The sequence below is a fragment of the Camellia sinensis genome, chromosome 11 (genome assembly GCF_055761805.1).
Source record: "Camellia sinensis isolate YWXY chromosome 11, ASM5576180v1, whole genome shotgun sequence".
NCBI lineage: Eukaryota > Viridiplantae > Streptophyta > Magnoliopsida > Ericales > Theaceae > Camellia > Camellia sinensis.
The window spans coordinates 142,993,938-143,012,766 of NC_138971.1; the positions used below are offsets into that span (position 1 = coordinate 142,993,938).

General features: G+C 32.9%; 1 protein-coding gene across 1 annotated transcript; it reads left to right on the forward strand.

Annotated features, from left to right (window-relative positions):
- Positions 1 to 1,741: 1,741 nt before the first annotated feature.
- On the forward strand, positions 1,742 to 14,076 carry LOC114311502 (MOB kinase activator-like 1A). Its single transcript, XM_028257652.2, has 7 exons — positions 1,742 to 1,918; positions 4,625 to 4,673; positions 9,383 to 9,491; positions 10,179 to 10,272; positions 11,384 to 11,517; positions 11,660 to 11,823; positions 13,722 to 14,076. The coding sequence occupies exons 1-7, from the start codon at positions 1,896 to 1,898 to the stop codon at positions 13,794 to 13,796; spliced, it is 648 nt and encodes a 215-aa protein (XP_028113453.1). The 5' UTR covers positions 1,742 to 1,895; the 3' UTR covers positions 13,797 to 14,076.
- The last annotated feature ends 4,753 nt before the right edge of the window (positions 14,077 to 18,829 follow it).

An 18,829-nucleotide genomic window follows, 5' to 3' on the forward strand; every position in this document is an offset into this window, starting at 1 on the left:
AATTTGATTCAAAATTGATTTTTCAAAAGATTTGTCAGATTTGGACTTTTTGGTGATTATCGATTTCAGAACTGCGAGAGTCCAAACTGTAGGACTTATTTCGAACTTCCGAAAAGGGGCGCGAAAAAGTCGAGCTACACCCACTAATATAAAAAATTATGTCAATTAAAAATATAAAAAAAATAAAAATGATTTATGCTTAAAAAAAAGATCTATCAGTTAGTTCATTTATTAAATTAAAAATAAAAAACTTTAATTATATATACTTTTGAATTTCAAAATTCAAAAACATATATCGCACTTAGGCCTCGTTTGAGAAAATGTTATTTTAGTAATTTTTTTTGACTTTTTTGCTAAAATATGAAATAAAAAAACTAATATATTTGGAATGATTTTTTAATTTGTTACAAAAAGATGTACAAAAAGTAAAGAAAAAAAAGAATCTTTGATTTTTTGGTATAGATTATAGGCTTTTTGATTTTTTCAGTAATTTTTTGACTTTTAAGCTAAAACGAGAACATGCCAAACAAGGCCTTAATACGAGAAGTATTGATTTCTTCCAATATTTCCTTCCTAAAAATGATAAAAGACCTAAATCTTTAAAAACCTTAAACAACCTAAAAATTCAATGTAAGCAAACTCCATATTCAATCTCTTTCCCTAGGACAACCAACTCTCTGCAATCTATGTGTGTAAAAAGGTTAGTCTCTCTCTTAATGCTAATAGTCTAAGTTTGAAGTAGTTGAAAATTGAAGAGTAGTATTGAGTTATGAATATGTAATTATTATATATTGAACCATGTAAATTTATCTATATATATGTATACACATGTATTTAGCTATCTTTGTTGCTCTCACATGTACGATTTTAATCTAATAAAGCTCATCAACTAATTTCATCATTACGATTTTATAGATAAAAAAAAAAAAAAAACTATAATCATGAAAGCATTACAAAAATTCCTAAAATTAAAAAGCTTTTTTTTGTTCATTTTATTTATTTATTATTATTTGTATATACAATACATACAAAATTATTCATTATTTTATACGAGTCGAATTCGAGTTTATTTGAGAATTTATGCTAGCTCAACTAATTTATTATCAATTAATGATTAATCATAATTTTAATGGCCAAACAATGGAATGAATGGTAGAGACAAAGATGAGATGAAAACTAGAGAGATGATGATTGGTGAATGGTGAAGACTTGATAAGTGTTATCCGAGAAGTAATGTTATGCTGCTCTTAGAAATGAATAATTGACAAATTTATAAATCAATGTATAAAATAATCATATGTATAATAATTTAATAAGGAGAAACATATATAATGTTTTTCATAATAAATCATTTTAAATCACAAAATTTTGTGCATCGCACAGTTAATATACTAGTTTGAATATGGCCTCTTTTGGGGACTTTGCCTTTAGTTACTTTTTTGAGTTTGTAATAAAAATTAAAAGTTAGTTTTTTTGTATTTGAAGACATTTGGGAAGTTAGTTTTTAGTCATTGGTGAAATTACAATTCTATTTTTTATAGGTCAAAATGTGCTACATAAGTGAAATTATAAATATTTTAAATTAAATGTGAGTAATTTAGTCATTTTATTGTGATTTGACATTATAAATAAAAAAAAATAAAAATAATTTTTTACCAACTTCTTAAATTACTTGTCAAAAAAAATCAAAAATTTAATTAAAAGTTAAAAAATTATTTTTTATCATTTTTTCAAAACAGAGGAGTGCCTTTTTGTACTTATTTTCGTTAAAAAAAAAGAAGTTTCGGATTGGAAGTCAAAAAGTTTCTGATTCAACGCAGTTCCCTTTTTTTTTTTAAACTCTTTTTGCTAGACCTTCATTCTACGCTCCTCTCTGTCTTTCTCTCTCTAGATCCATGAGTCTCTTCGGTCTGGGCAGGTAATCCAAGGATTTCAATTAATTTTTCCAATTCATGGTGTGCATATGGGTTTTCTATGATCATTTATATCAGATCTATTTTTCTGCGTTTCACTTTTCTTGATTCATATCTCTATTAGTTTTGATAAATATTAATATCACATCTAATTTTTGAGTGATGAAATGTTCCATGTTTGCTGATTTGAACTTTAATTCTAACCTTAATTTGGTCCTAGATATCAGTTGGGATTAAGATTCTCACTCACTATGATTGTGTTTCAGAGCAAAAACCAATTATAATTTCTTTATTGTTTTTCAAATTCCAACAAATTGAGGAAGACACATACATCATACGTGCGTTGATAGTGTTTGACTTGGCTATCATGAGGGTTTGTGAGTAGTGGGATTAGGCTTGACGCAGTTGGTACTTGTGGAATTCTTGGATGAACATTTCTGTATGAGTTGTTTTCCCATTCAGAGTCTCATACAAAATTAATCTGGTAGTCACTCGCTGACATAAGTTTACTTTTCCTCCTGTGAGTGGTATAACTATAAGATATGAATTAAGTATTTCTAATGTTTTGAGTCATAGACTTAATAATAGATGATCCCAAGTGTGTGGGTTTAGTAGGGACTCTTCATATCTTTTTCTCTGTAAATTCACTTTACAACCTCTTCAATGAGCATATATGAGCTAATGATCAGGGTATATATCAAGATTCAATCATTTATGTGATTGAACTTTTAGAGACTATGCATGTACTAACTCTTTTGATTGCTTGAAACATCTCATATTTCAATTCTCAATGTGTGTTTCTTATCAATCATTACTAAATTTTGCTTTTCACGGTACGTGTATTATGTATATGGTGTTCTTTGCTTCTCTTCTCTTTTCTTTTTCTTTTCATTTTGGGTGATGAATTCTTATGCATGTTTTGCTGATTTGGACTTTAATCTAACAATGATTAGGTTTTAGAAAGCAGGGACCGAAATGCTTGCCTAATATGTTTCTACTATTAGTAAAACCAACAATGATTTCTCAGTCATTGTTTTCTAATATCTGATTTAAGGAAGATGCTAAAATGGGTTTTGGTATTTGAAATGCTATCTCGGCTTGGATGAGCTACTGCCTTAGGGGAAAAAAAATATTAAACTGGGGTTTACCAGTTTTGTAGGCATAACCCATTAGGTAGTGATAGAATTCTTAGAGGCTCATCGTGTGAGTTATTTCCTGTTCTCAGCCTCGTATAAAGTAATCTGGTAGTCATTAACATGGGTTTACTTTTCCTCCATATCATATCACGATTTAAATATGTAGTGTTTTGAATTATAATATGACCATGAATGTGTTAGTGTAGTAGGGGCTTATATCTCTCTCTCTGTGTATTCACTTCAAGACATCTTCAATGAGTGGTATATTGCTAAATATTAAGGAAGACATATGTGGTGAAGCGGTCGTATAGTTATAGAACACTTACAAAGAAATCAAACAATAGATAACATTACTATATTCTCTAGTAATTTCCATGATGTAAATTTTAAAATCCTCTTTTTTCCCTTTATACTTTTAGCATTTAGTTTTAACATTTAAAATCTTTTGGAGGTTTTAATATTGTCTTGACTGAAGATGTTCCCTTGCCAAATTTCTTTCTCTTGTAACTATGCTTGAAATTGTTGATTTGTTTATGAAAATCACTTATTATTGTTCTGAATGGTGTTATGAAACACTTAATCTTAAGTATATACATACTGGCATATGCTGCCTAAAAGAAGCAATCCAACTCTAAGAGATTGGGCCAAGTTTGGTTTGTATTTGTGAAACAATTTTGGAAAATAATTTTCTAAAAAGAGTTTACAAAATTTGAAAATTTGTTTGGTTATATGTTTTGAAAATAGTTTTGGAGTTTTGAGAACAGTTTTGGAGTTTGGGATGATTTAATTTAATTAATTTATTTTTTTTGCAGTTAGATAGATGAGTGTGAGAGAAAAGGTGATTGCTTGATGTGTAATAGAGAAAAAAGTGATTTTGGATTTTTTTGTTTTCAAAAATTTTCAACCAAACAAATTTTTGAAATTTTTTCTCAAAAATTGTCTCTCAAGAGACAAACCAAACAAGGCCCAAGTCTCTAGGTAATTTCCATAAACAAAAAATATGTCTGTTGACTTTACTTAAGTGTGAATTATCCTTCAGTGTTATATTTGCTATTTATCCTTGACGAGTTTACTAAAGGGGAACTTACGTGTAGGTCTTAATAGGTGGACTTATTGTCTGATAAGTCCTATGAGAATTAATGACGTTTTTCATCAAACACTATTAAAAAACGTCATTAATTGTTAATTTTCAACATTTTAAAAATTTTGTCCCAAAAAAATTGCTAATTATAAGTTTTAGCAACAGTTTAAAAAGTCACAAAAAAAGTCACTAATTTTTAACTTTCAGCGACAGTTTAAAAAATTCATCGCAGAAAAATGTCATTAATTGTAAGTTTTAGAGATAATTTATAAAAATAGTGACAAAAAAAAGTCAATAATTGTCAATTTTTAGTGACGTGCAAGAAATCGTCACAAAAAATTATTAATAGCAACGATTTTATTAGGACTTATTTTCAATAGGGCTTGATGAGAATTAAGTTCAACTATTAGGATCTATTAGTAGTTTACCCTTTACTAATCCTCAACCTATATTGATTAATTATTTACACCTCTATTTGTTTTATTTGCAAATAGGAACCAAAGGACATTTCGCCCGAAAAAAAGTGCACCTTCGGGGAGTAAGGTCATTCTCTTTTTCCAATTTGAATTTTTTTTTGTCTTTAGTGTTTTTTGTCATTCTCCTTTGATTTGTTTAATGTGGTACGATATTTTTCCTTCTTTTGGGTGCAAGCTTTAGACATTGTAATATATTTATTATTTCCTTTGTTGTTGTCTTTTTTCTTTTTTCTTTTTTTGGATAAATAATCAAACTTTATTAGAAAAGTATCAAGACGATGCAAGGAATACGAAGAAAAAATAAATCAGCCTACATCAGACTCAAACAAAACTAATTAATCAAACCCTCCACAAAATCTACAAAAGCAAAAACATCAGAATCAATTGAACTTGTCACCCAATTATGCAACACCATAAGAAACTTACTTTCTAACCAAGGAACTAAGTGGCTCATATCCTAAAAAACATGCCTATTACGCTCCAACCAAACCATCCACAACAAACAATGGGCAGCAAGTAACCATGCCTTCCGATGCCTCTTTGCCACCCCTGCCCCACCCTAACTTTGTACCACACCTAACACAAATTTCGGCTGCACCCAAGCCAAACCAAACTAAACAAAGCGACAATCAAACTCCAAAGCCAAGACGCAACCAGATAATGAATAAGCAAGTGATCTACTGTGTCCGCATCCCCGCAACACATAAAACACCAATTTACCAAAACATGCCGCTGTCGAATTAAGTTATCAATAGTTAGGATACGGCCCAAGACAACTATCTAAACGAAAAAAGCTACCTTAGATGGTGATCCCGTCACCCAAATACTCTTCTAAGGAAACGCAATAGCATCACCTCCCGCTAGCGCACCATAAAACGAAGACGCCGAGAAAATCCCTTTAGATCTTGGACAATACCACACTAAAGAGTCCATCTCATCTCCCCCCCCCCCCACCCCCACCATGCTTCAACCCATACAAAAACCCCATAAGGTCCGCCAATTGGTCTATCTCCCAATCCTGCACATCACATCAGAGATGAACATTCCAAACAAAAGACTGCCCTTGACTAGCCCTGACCAAAGCAACCACCTCTTCCACATCAGTTGCAATAGCATATATCAATGGAAGCATACTCACTAGAGACACCTCACCACACCACACCACACCACTTGTTCTTCCAAAAACGGACCCAATCCCCCACTCCCACCTTAAATCAAATCCTATCCCAAAACTCCTTCCACCCCAACCAAATCCTCTTCCAAAAACCTCGGCCATGAGGTTGGTCCACCCTATTCGAACACCAACCCCCCCTCTCCACCCCGTAATTAGCCCCCATCACCCTCCTCCACAACCTCTCTCTTTCTGTTGCAAAATGCCACAACCACTTCCCCACTTCCCCTTTGTCGTTGTGTTTATTTTAACTGAAACCGCTAGATGTAGTGCTTTTGCTGTTCCATAGATTTAGATTGAAAAATTTGCTTCACCATCAAGTTGTTTCATCACTTTTGTTGTTCGTCTTGCCTATTATGGAGTGATATAGAATGCGTATTTTGAGAAGAGAGCAAAAGTTTTACCTTTCTTTTTTTTTGTGTGTGCGCGCGCGCGCGCGCATGTGATTTTAACAACTAGAAAAAGAAAAATGAGTAAAAAATGGCTGTATATGCTAAATCTGTAGAAAATAGAACCTAACGGCTATGAATTTCTGTCACATTGCTATAGCGGCCGTAACGGGTAGCAGTAAACACCGAAATTGTTATGTAATGGTGTGATATAACGGCTGTTGCTGATTTTTAAAACCATGGTCTTTGTCGTGTCACGTGTCTGTGTTCATGCTTTTTAGGAGACTAGCACTGGGTAATTCATAAGACCAACAGGAGGTGTGTGCAATGTATTCTTGTTGGTAGCAGAAACATGTATGTTCTAGTGTGCATTTAGACTTTCATGCAACGTTCTTCTCCTAGGTGAAGAAAGGGGATAACTGATGAAGTAGTGATTGGTGTCGGGATGTGTAGTCGTAATGGAGTGTAGACTTATGCAAGCATTGCTAAAAGAATGAGAAGGAACAGACTATTGGCTATTAATGTTGCTGAGTTTTATTGGTGATAAATTTTGAGCGCTACTTAGTCAAATCTTAAATTGTTGCATCTGATACCAAGTTCAAGGAGGAAGATCACCAACTAGTTTTGAAGTTAAAGGTTAATGGTGTAGGTTCACATAATAGGTTGGAGCTGCTGGGGAGGTAGTCGTGGAATGCCACAGACAGTGTAAGAAAAAGAAGCTTTATGAGATCAGACTAACCAGAGAAATTAGTTCCCCCAGAAACCTCCATTTTAGGAATGTACGTTTCGAGTGAGAGTTAAATTTCAATGCAAAAACATTAATTCTACCAATCTGAAAGTCTTTCCTCTTTCTTTCTTTAATTTTTTATTTATTTAAGAAACCTTAAATAAATGGACAGACAGTGAAATCTAATAACATAAAGTGTTTCAGCTAAAGATTTAAGGTGACACATTGGCATGGTATTAATTCAACTATATGTCAAGTTCTATGTTTTTTACCAGTTTGATACCACTTTTAAAACTTTCGAAGGACACAAGTGCATATCAGTAATATTACATTTCATCAATAATTTACCTTTTGAAAGATTTTTTTTAAAAAAAGTACTGTAATACATTTTGTCAGCACTATTCGTGAAGACTACCCTTGGAATATTGCATTTTTAAATATGTGGCTTCCCACATCCACAAATTTGTTGCACATACACATCAAGTCACCAGGTAACATTGGATTGAATATGCAGTGAGACTGTGTGGCTAAAGATCCTTTTCTATGAAAGAAAAGGTCTGGAGGGCTTGTAGAAATTTAAGGGTGACAAAACTCTGGGTTTAAATGGATTTCTGGCCCCCTTTTCTGAGATAGCGTTGACTGTTAAAAGATGGGATTTAATAGCAATTTATGATTGTGTTTTTCCGCAATGCTGAATTTGGGCTACATTTATTTTGGGCTGGTTTGGCATCCTTTAAAGCCAAAAAATCAAAAAATTACTAAAAAAGTTAAAAAGTTATCACTATTCACAAAAAATATATAAAAAAATTAATTTTACACAAAAAAAAGTACAACTCACTTTTCACGTGAGTTGTACTTTAGCTGACTTTGGTTGGACAAAGGGAATAGGTGGGTGCACAAACAAGACGATATTGTTCGGCCCGTGGGGGCCCATGACGGATCCCGTTTTAATAATTTGAACCGTTTAATGTGTAGAATTCGTCGAATACTATATGCTTGTAAAAACTCACATTGATCGAATATCGCTAACTACATGATCAAATCAGTTTTGTATAAACAATGGATGGTGTTATAGTTAACAGTTGACAAAAAACTATTTCGATCAGAAAGCTATCGATATCTGATCAATGTGATTTTTTACAAGTATATAGTACTCGACGAGTTTTACACATTGAACAGTTTTGATTAGCAAAACGAGACCCATGGTGGGCCCGCACGAGCTGAATAGCTCCGTCCAATTCAATGTCTGAAAAGAAGGCAAGCATCTCCTATACACTACTCTGCATAATACTGCCACTGTACTGCTAACCGTACTGCCTACTTGCCAAAAAGCTTCTCTGATACACTAATTTATACAATTTTTTAATACACATTTTTTCGTAAAAAGTCAAAAAATTATCCCAAACAACCATCTTTTTTTTCCTTAACTTTTTAGTCCAAAAAGTCAAAAAGTGCACTTATTTAGGACACTCCAAACAACCCCTTAGTTGCTTTAAGGAACATTCATTCTGTTGCTTTCAAGATGAATGACTGCTCTTGATATTTTAATTACTTGCTATCTGTTGGCTTAATTGGTATTATACAAATCATGACAAAAATTGTGGTCTTTGTTTCTTTGTTTTGTTTTTTTACATAGAAGGATTTCTTTTAAGCATTGTGTTCGTACTTCAATTCCATGAAGGTAGACTCAGCTTGTCAAGCAAGCTCATTCACCAACATGCTATGCACCTAGAAAAAGTACCCCATGAATGAAATGTGTAGACCAGATTTATTCTAGGTGTGGCCCACACCACACCGAGTTTGAATCTACACCTTACACTTCATTTGTTAGTACTTTTCGGGGTACATATCCTTTTCCCTTGATATTACTGATTTGCGGTCTGACTGTCTAATTGGCATTTACAAAAATCATAACATAGATTGCAAACTTTGTATAGAATGTTTTCTTCATATCATCATGAAGGCCAAATTAGATTTTGTACATGCTTTGAACAAGGAACCTGTGTGAAGCTAACCGATTTATTGCATGATGCTAGTGATTTCATTTGTTATCACCTTTGTGAATTATCTCATTTTTATGTATTTTTAGATATTTTAGAGCAGAATCAGGCTTGAGGATAATTTAATAACAATTTATTAAGCCGGTGATATGGTTAATATGTAGTTGCCGAGTTGGCTAGGGATCTTTTAGAGGCATCTACAACTAGAGTTCCAAAATCTTGGGTAAAGAATTGTAAACATGAATAAGTTTTTGTTGGTTCATTTCATTTCAACCAACAATAGTGTTACCATCTTTGGAGTTCTTGCTAAGGTCATTAACTCTGGTCTCTTGGCTTACACTGATAAAAAACAATTGTGGTACAGTACTACTGACTACCAAGGAATATATGCTGCCATTCTTCCTTTGTCTTTTATATACAGCAATCCTTGCTGTGAATCATAGCATCTGGCTTCTGTATTTCGATATCTTCTTTCATTTTCTAATGCAGGGGGCACAGCTGAGAAAGCACATTGATGCAACATTAGGTAGTGGAAATCTGAGAGAAGCAGTAAGACTTCCTCCAGGGGAAGACGCTAATGAATGGCTGGCTGTCAACAGTAATAAACTCTCTCTCTTGTGTGTGTGCAGTGTTGTATATAATTAGGTTGCCTTAGGGTCCCCAGTTTTGTTCCTATGGAATTGGAGTGTTGGTATGTGGAGGCTGCAAATGTCTGTCTACTAATCTGTGTCACATGCACAGGGGTTAGTATGATATGGATGTTTTCACATTGTAGATTCTTGAAATGTTATGTCTGCAATATGATATGTACATATTTATGTGTTTGTATACAATTAATACAAACCATATTCTTTACCTCTTCCCCCAAACAATCAATTCTTTACTAAAACCTTCACTATTTATATATTCTTTTCTTGTTTTTTAAGATTAGGGATCTGTGTTGTGATATATTTTGTATAAACAGCTTTGTGTTTCTTTTTGCATTTATTTCTACAGAATCTATGCTGTCCTGATATCTACATATTAAGGGTTGTCTTAGAAGTGTTGACGACTGGTCCAATAGTAAAAGTCTATATTATTCTAAACCCATTGAGAGCTTATGGGGCACATGTTGAATTGTTCAAGCATATATGTGTTTGACTCATGCCATCATGGTGCAACTTTCATATAACCAACACTTGACTTACTTCCTAACCCCAATCCCCGAAAAGAAAATCATAAATACCATAATAAGGTTTCCTCTGATCACCGACTGAACTAAGGTTGCTGATTTTTAAATTTTCAGCTGTGGACTTCTTCAACCAGGTGAACTTGCTGTATGGTACCCTCACAGAGTTCTGCACTCCAGAAAACTGTCCTACAATGACTGCAGGCCCCAAGTACGTCTTAGTAATCATCTGCTTTATTTCAACTTTACAGAAAATCAGTTTTGGACATTCAGATTGAAGGAAATAAATTATTGAATATTTACTTCTCTATGTCTTACACAAGTTCAACTACCACTATTATGTTATCAATGAGGCCGTTCATGCATTTTAAGTTCTGTAATTTGTGTCCCTATGTTTTCATCATATGGTTGCAGTGTTTTATGTTGCGATACCAAAACCATACCTTCTAGACCTCGCAGGAAAAATGGTCTTTCCTAAGTAGAAAACACTGATTCGGTGCACAATACTTTGTTTGCCACTATGCCTTTTTTCAAGAACTTGATCTTGGTTGCTGAAAGTTTGAAAAGGTTACAAAAAAGAGTTTTCTTTGGTGGAGATGGGAATAAATTCAAGCACCAATTAAGCATGTTTGAAGCTTCAATTTTATTGAATGGGAAACAATATTTTTGCCTCAAGAAGATTGGTATAATGGGTAGCAATTTTTTTTTATAGATTTGTTTCGGTCAGTGATAGTCTGTAAAAGAATGATTTTGTTAAATAAGTTGTTCATATAGGAGTGGTAGAAAAATATTAGTTTAGGTAGAAACTTCATGGGCCTTATTGAAAGCAATAACAAATGATGTGTTTCATGAAAGAGGTTTTCCTTAAAGTGAGAATAGGGAGGTTTGTAGCTAAAGCTGCTCCAGCATAGTGGTGAAGGTCCCTTTAATGGAGGCATTTCCACACCTTTTCAAGGTTTCATCGAACGTAGAAGGGTTGGTGAAGAATCTGAAGATGAAGGGGAAAACATGAGCTGGAATATGATTTTTTGAGGACTTTGCATGATTAGGAATCATTAAAAAAAATGTTGTTTTTTTCAGAAACTGTCCGATCCATGACATCCCATGGAAACGATGAAACAAGTGAAAATGTAAAGGGTCGCGTTCTCTTGTTTCAGACAGTTTGTTTGTTTTCTGATTGTTATCCAGAAAACACAACATTGAGCCTTGAACCTTGAACCTTCATGGGCATGGAGAACCTTATTCTACTTTTCCATGATTTCTTGAACAACTTGGTTACCAACATTGCACAGTTCTATAAATTTCCAGTTCCTGATTTGCAGGTATGAGTACAGATGGGCAGATGGTGTACAAATCAAGAAACCAATTGAAGTTTCAGCTCCAAAATATGTTGAATATTTGATGGATTGGATTGAAGGTCAATTAGATGATGAATCCATATTTCCTCAAAAGATTGGTAATATGTGCTTCATATTATGTTCTGATATTTTGCCCGGTTGTATGTTGAACAAAATTGTTGATAATTGTATTTTGCCCATTTGGGGGTTTGTTACGTTCCCTTCAGAGCTTATGCTTACTCTTTATTCTAATTTTTGTAGGTGCCCCTTTTCCTCTGAACTTCAGGGAAGTAGTGAAAACTATATTCAAACGCCTATTCCGCGTTTATGCTCATATTTACCACTCTCACTTCCAGAAGATCGTAAGCCTTAAAGAGGAGGCCCATCTAAATACCTGCTTCAAGCATTTCATACTGTTTACCTGTGTAAGTGTGCTTCAACTCTTGAGACAATTTTGTGTTCTTTGTTCACTTTTCAAGATATTCTTTTTTAAATTTTCCGTCTTCCTACACCATTGGCTTGAACTTTGTTTCTGCTTAAATATTACAGTTTTCATTTTTTTTTAGATTGGCATTACTGAACATCGTCATTTCTCTATTATCTACAAAACTTTTTTGCTCTTGTTCTGTGATATCAAGATTTTTACTCACTTTTTTGGTGTTACATTTTTCTGCAACTTAAATTTCTGTTCTATAATGATTCTATCCTAGCGATGGATTTGTGCCTCATATAAGGCTTTATATGACATCCAAACTTGTGGGCTGACAAAGATTACTGATTTGCACTTTTTACCATGGTTCTTGCATTGAAAGTTTCATTGATTGCATACATACCAATCATGATCATATCTGTCTCTCGAACATGGTTGCCCTAGGTTCAAACAGTTCCTGTTGGTCCTTGTCATGGTTTTAAATAACAGTATCAAGATAGATCAGTGTTTTAAAAAGCGCGCTTAGACGCGCGCCTAAGCTCAAGGTGAGGCAAGGCGCAGCTTTGCGCCTCAGTCATGGTGAGGCGAGGCGACACAGGGGAAGCGCTGCCTAGGCGATGAGGCGAGCGCCTTATTACGAAGCGCAAGGCGAGCGCCTTGTGCGCCTCGGCTTTCTTCCACTCCAACAGGTTCTGCTCTCTTCTCCTCTTCTTTTCTTCTCTGCTTCTTCGCCTCTTTCTGCTTCTTCTCTTCTGCTTCGTTTCTGTTTCATCTTCGTCTTCTCTTCTCTTCCCTTCTTTTGTTGTCTTCTTCTCGCTTCACGATCGCTCTCTCTCGCTTTTCCTTTGTTTCTGTTTCACGATTGCTCTCTCTCGCCTTCTCTCTCGCGATCTCTCTCTCTCTCTCTCTCTCTCTCTCGCGATCGCGATCTCTCTCTCTCTCTCTCTCTCTCTCTTCTGTCTCTCCCTTTATCTTCTTAATTCATATATATATATAATATTATATAATACCTATTATATAATATATAATATACAATATACTTATAATATATAAAATATAATTGAGTTATATATATAATATTATACAATACCTATTATATAATATATAATATACTTATAGATGATATGTAAAATAAAATACATTAATTATTTAAAAATAAACACATGTATATAAAATAAAATAAAAAAATTAATTAAAACACATTATTTAAAAAATATAATAAATAAATAAAATAATATATATATTAAAAAATTAATTGTTTTTTTTCTTCTTATTTAAAAAATTAATAATTTACATATTAAATATTTGTTTATATTGAAAATTGTGCTTTATTAATATTTTGCTTAACTTCTATAACTTGCGCCTCGTTTTGGTGAGGCGCGTGCCTCGCCTCGCTCCTCGGGGCTTAGGCTCCAGGTGACCTTGGCGCCTCGATGTGCCTAGGGCTTTTTAAAACACTCAGATAGATATTGGTACTAGTGATGCGGTTATTTATCGGCCATTTGAGGACAAATAAAGGTTACCTGTAATGATTAGAAGATACATCCTGGTAAAAAATGAGATATAAGTCTATTTCTAACCATTTGCAATTTATCTCTATGCCTCAGATACATGGTTCTAGTTAGTTATTTTTCATCGATCCTTCAATGCACTTTCATGAGATTTTGTTAGAAACCCGTCTCATTTGATCTTGTGGAAGTTGATTGTGCACTTCCATAGAATTTGGGCCATTAGTTGGAAAATGATACAAGTTGCTGATCACATAATCAGTCTTTTCAACTTTCCAAAGCATGACTGGTTAACCTTCTCGATTGTGCAATTTATATGCTGGTTGATTTTCACTTGGAACCTGTTTGGCAGCCTGGAAAAATTGACTATGTTGTTTCTGTGCAGGAATTTGGGCTGGTTGACAAGAAGGAGCTAGCTCCACTTCAAGAGCTCATAGAATCCATTGTTGTCCCTTACTGAAACTGGTTGTGTGCTTTGCACATTAAGGGTGATGTAATAAAAAAAAATGCTAATTAGTGGTTGGCTAATAGAGTTTGCCTAAAATGCTTGATATTGTTAATCCTATGTTAAGTGCTCTGTGGTTAGTGTATCTCTAATTGTTTCCTTGCTAAAGTTCTTCAGAACATAAAAAGGTTAACTGGTCTCTGTAACCTTAAGGGCTGTGAAGACAACCTATATCAGAAACATCTGTACATTTGAAAAATCAGTTATGTAATTGTGTCCCTTGTGTTTTTGTTGATGTGTTGGGTATTTGCCGCGATTTTGTTTTGGATAAATTACATTTACTCCCATGAACAGTCACATGATAGTAAGTGTAATTAATACTATCATGCGATTGTTCTCTGTTAGTCTTTTAGACAATGTTATGCAAAAATAGGCTCAATTGCAATTTGACCTGAAGTTTAGGGGGTTTATTGAGACAATTAAAAGGTTAAGGAACAAAATGAGATTGGATGTAAAGTGTATAGATGCAGAATGAAATTTATACTCAAAAAAAAAAAAAAAAACCAAATAATACGATGCCGTTTGGTAGTACTTACGTTTTCAATTTTCTGTTTATATTTACAAAAATTTTAAAAATTCAAATAAAAACTTATTTGATAAATTTTTGATTTATAAATCAGTGTCTCAGTTTATAAATTTGGCCAAAAAATATAAACTCAAAAAATGTGTTTCTATTTTGAGTTTTTAGTTTTTTTTTTTTTACTACCCAACACTAGTCACCACCCGCCACCGTCTTCCACTACCGTCTTCCGCTACCACCTGCCACCACTCATCACCTACCTACCACCACTACTCACCACCCACCTGCCACCACCACTCAATTGCCACCCACTCACCACCACCAGCCATCCCTCGCCGCCACCACCAGCCACTCACCACCACCCGCCACCCACCCAACACTACCAACCACCACCACCACCCACCTACCTGTCGCCGCCGCCACCACCACCACCACCAACTCGCTACCACCCGCCACCGTTACCCATCCACCCACCATCACCACCCGCCATCCGCCACCCACCACTCGCCACTCGCCACCCGCCACTACCACCGCTCACTCGCTACCACCCACCACCCGCCAACGTCACCCACCCACTATTTACCCACCACCACCCGCCATCCGCCACCCACTTGCCACCACCACCCGCCGCCACTACCACCACCACCACCCACTTGCTACCACCCGCCACCGTCACCCACCCACCCACCCACCATCACCACCCGCTACCTACCTGCCACCACCCGCTACCTACCACCCACCATCATCACTTTCTACCACCGTCTTCTACCGTCACTTGCCACCACTTGTCATTTCTCTCTTTTTTATATTTTTAAATTTTTAAAAATATTTTGTCAATTACCAAACACGTTTGTAGTTTATGTTTTTTTAAAAATAAATAATAAATAAATAAAAATTAATTTATAAATTTTTTATAAATATAAACTGAAAATTTAAACGTTATCAACCATACAAAAAAGAATCTTTAAGATTATATTTCGATCATGAATTTGGATAATTTGGAAGGGAAAAAGAATCTTTAAGATTATATTTCGATCATGAATTTGGGTAATTTGAAAGGGAAAAGAAAGAAAAAGAATGGGTGAAATGTAATTACAGTCTCTGTGCTACGGTCTGTGAATTCAACCTACTCATGTGCATCACCTGCCTCCTTGTAAGCTTGAATCCTGGATGTCATTCATTGATCACAAATGTATGAAATTTTTATTATAATTTTTAAAAGGTGATTTGACGGTCACAATATCACAATAATATTTAAAAATAAGAGAGTGAAAATTGGAGAAAAAAAAAATACTATTAATATGTTTGATCTTTGAAAATAATGTTAATTCATTTGAAAAAGATACAGCATCTCCTTGAAAAGTTTCTCATATCTTGCTAGTATTCCTATTATTTATTTCCATTTATGTAAACTTTTATGTTGTGTGTAATTGGGGAATTTGAGAAAGAATTTGAAAAAAAAAAAAGGATGAAATATGAATAAAATATATTTAATTTTACACACTTTTTTCCAACCAAGCACAACTTTAAATGGTGACACAATATTTTTATTTCTCAAACCAAAATAGTAACTTGAGTGATTTTTCATGTTGAATCAGTGTTAATTTTTTTATTACATTTTGTTTTTATGAATAAAAATTTGCAAATAAAGTATTTAAAAATTCTTGGATAAATTACAGTTACACCCCCTAAGGTTTGGGTTTAATACATATCACTTCCTGACGTTTGGAAAATTACACTAACCCCCTTGTCATTGTAATTATTTAGACGGAATGAAGATATTGAACTCATACACTCTCTCTTTTCATGCTTTGCTTTACTTCTTTTTTTTTTTTTTTTTTCTCCTTTTCCTTTGCTTTACTATTTTTTTTTTCAATGTAATTTTCTCTATTTTTCTACTAAGAGTTGTTGCCTTTTATATAAGTAGGAGAGTTTGTGAAATGAGACTATTAACTACAGGGGTGGAAACGTAATTTCTAAAATGTCAAGGGGTGGAATGTAATTGAACCAAATCTCAGGGAGGTCAGTGTAATTTACCCAAAATTCTTTATACCCTATGTGTTCATAAGGATTTACTAAATTGACATAATGTGAAAATTTTAATATTAAAATTGATGCAATTTAAATTAAAATAATTTAATTAATATAAGAGAGAAATTATAAAAATTATGAATGTAATATGCAACACAAAAAAAAAAAAAAAAAAAAAAATCCTTAGAAATTCAATGCAAAAGAATCGAAATGGGTTGGGCTTCTCTCATGTTGTTCATCTCGACATGAGAGAGCGTTTAGGTTTGGCAGGTCTATTTTGGGATCGATTTCGGTGATCTGAACCGTTCACTTTTTAAGACTTATTGAGAAAAATATCTATGCAAAAAATAAGATGATTGGATATTGGTAACTATATGTTTGAATCAAATTTGTACTATAAAAAATGAATGACTATTCTTGAAATTATATTTGTCGTCTATTTTTCTAAAATGACCCAAATATATAGTTACTAACATCTAATCATCTTATTTTTTGTACGAATATTTTACTCAATAAATCTTGAAAAATGAATGAATTGGATCACTGAAATCGATTAAAAAATAGGCATACTAAATGCTCTCTCAATTTGATATGACAACTTAAAAAAAGCTAAAACCAATCGAAAATATGTATATCTCAATAATACATTTTTTATTTCAAAATAATCTTTCACCAATCCGCCAATTAGAAGAGTTGGAATCATCTCACCAGAAACAAAAATGTCTTTTACAATACAAGGTTAGTCAAGGTTAGTCAATTTTAGTTTAACTAAATGGCATGGTGTGATTATTCAATTCCAAAAATGATTTGATATATTGTTAGATTTTAAAATTTAAGAGCAATTCCATGCCTTTTCTTCTTATTTATTTATTTATTATTTTATTGAAATTGTAGTCCAATGTCTACAAAATTTATGAGGCAAAAGTTTTGTCATATTTTTTACTGTTGCAAAACATTTTTTTAACAAATTATTTTATTTTAATAACCAATAAAAGAAATTTTTTAGAAATAGCACATTGTTTACAAATATTTTTTTAATTTTATAATTTTTTAAAACTGGGGTACACAATTTTTAGTTGATTGAATAGCACATTAATTAATGCAACAAAATACTATTTAAATGGGATAAAAGAAATTCATTTTAATTATTAAAATAAACAAGTTTAAAAATTATTAATGTAAAAAATAATAAATTTGATGTATCAGGTGGACAGTTTCTTTTTATAAATGAAAAATTGAGATATGTCCGTTTGCTATATAAACCTTCAAAAAAATTTGACATATCAAAATTTAAAAATTTGAGTGAAAATGCTCTAGGGCACAGGCCCATGGCCTTTAACTAGTAAACGGGTTGATTTGGGCTGTGCCATCTTCGATACCTAAAGCCCAAACTCTTAGAAAAAAATATGAGCTTAGTTGTCCCATCGTCCTCATAATCTTAGAGCTTGAAGTTTAAGGCTGTGTTTGGTTTCGGGATGGAATCATAACTCCACCTTCCTATTTCAGTGCTGTGTTTGGATATAGTTTTCAAAAATTGATTTCACACCAAAGTTTGAAAATTCTTTTCAGAATATGTTTGGCAAGTAGAGTGTTTGAATTTTAAATTTTGAAATTGGATCTGCACGGTTGTCCGCCCGGACTGTTTTTGAATTTTTGGAACTACCCGGTCGTCTGCTGGGACATCCTCCCGGACGTTCGGCCGGTTGACCGGAATAGTGCTTTCTTTTTTTCTTTTTTCTTCTTTTGCAATTGCCACCTGTTATTCGGAAAAAAAAATTATATTTGTTTTTGATATTTTTTTAATATAAAAATAATTTTTTTAAACCAAAATGACAAATTATTTGGCCATTTATTTAAAATTAACAAAAAAAATTTAAATAAAAATTAATTTGTCATAGTAATTTTTAAAAAATAAAAAAAAAACATTTTTAAACAAAACAATTAAAACAAAATTTCCAATCAAATATACAATCAAAAATAATTTTTAATCACTAGTTGAATATTTTTTTTAACAAAAAATAAAATATATTTTTTAATATTTTAAATAAAAAAATATTTTCGGAATCTTTTGAATTTTTTAAATAAAAAATACAATAATTATTTTTTGAATTAAATTTTAAAAAGAGTTTGGTTATGAGTTTTGAGTTGTGTGTTTCTTTATGAGTTCTAAATTTTTGAATTAAGTTTTAAAAACTCTTTTTAAAACTTATAACAAAACAACTTTTCTTATTTCAAAACTCATTTCAAAAATTCAAAAACCAATTCAAAACTCATTTCAAAATTTATAACCAAACAAGTTTTCTCTTTTTAAATCATGATTCAACAACTCACAAGCTCAAAATACAACTCAATTCTCAAATCATGATTTTAAAACTAAACCAAACGCTACCTAAATGTTTGTATTAAATTAATAGCATCAAAGACAAATAAATAGAAA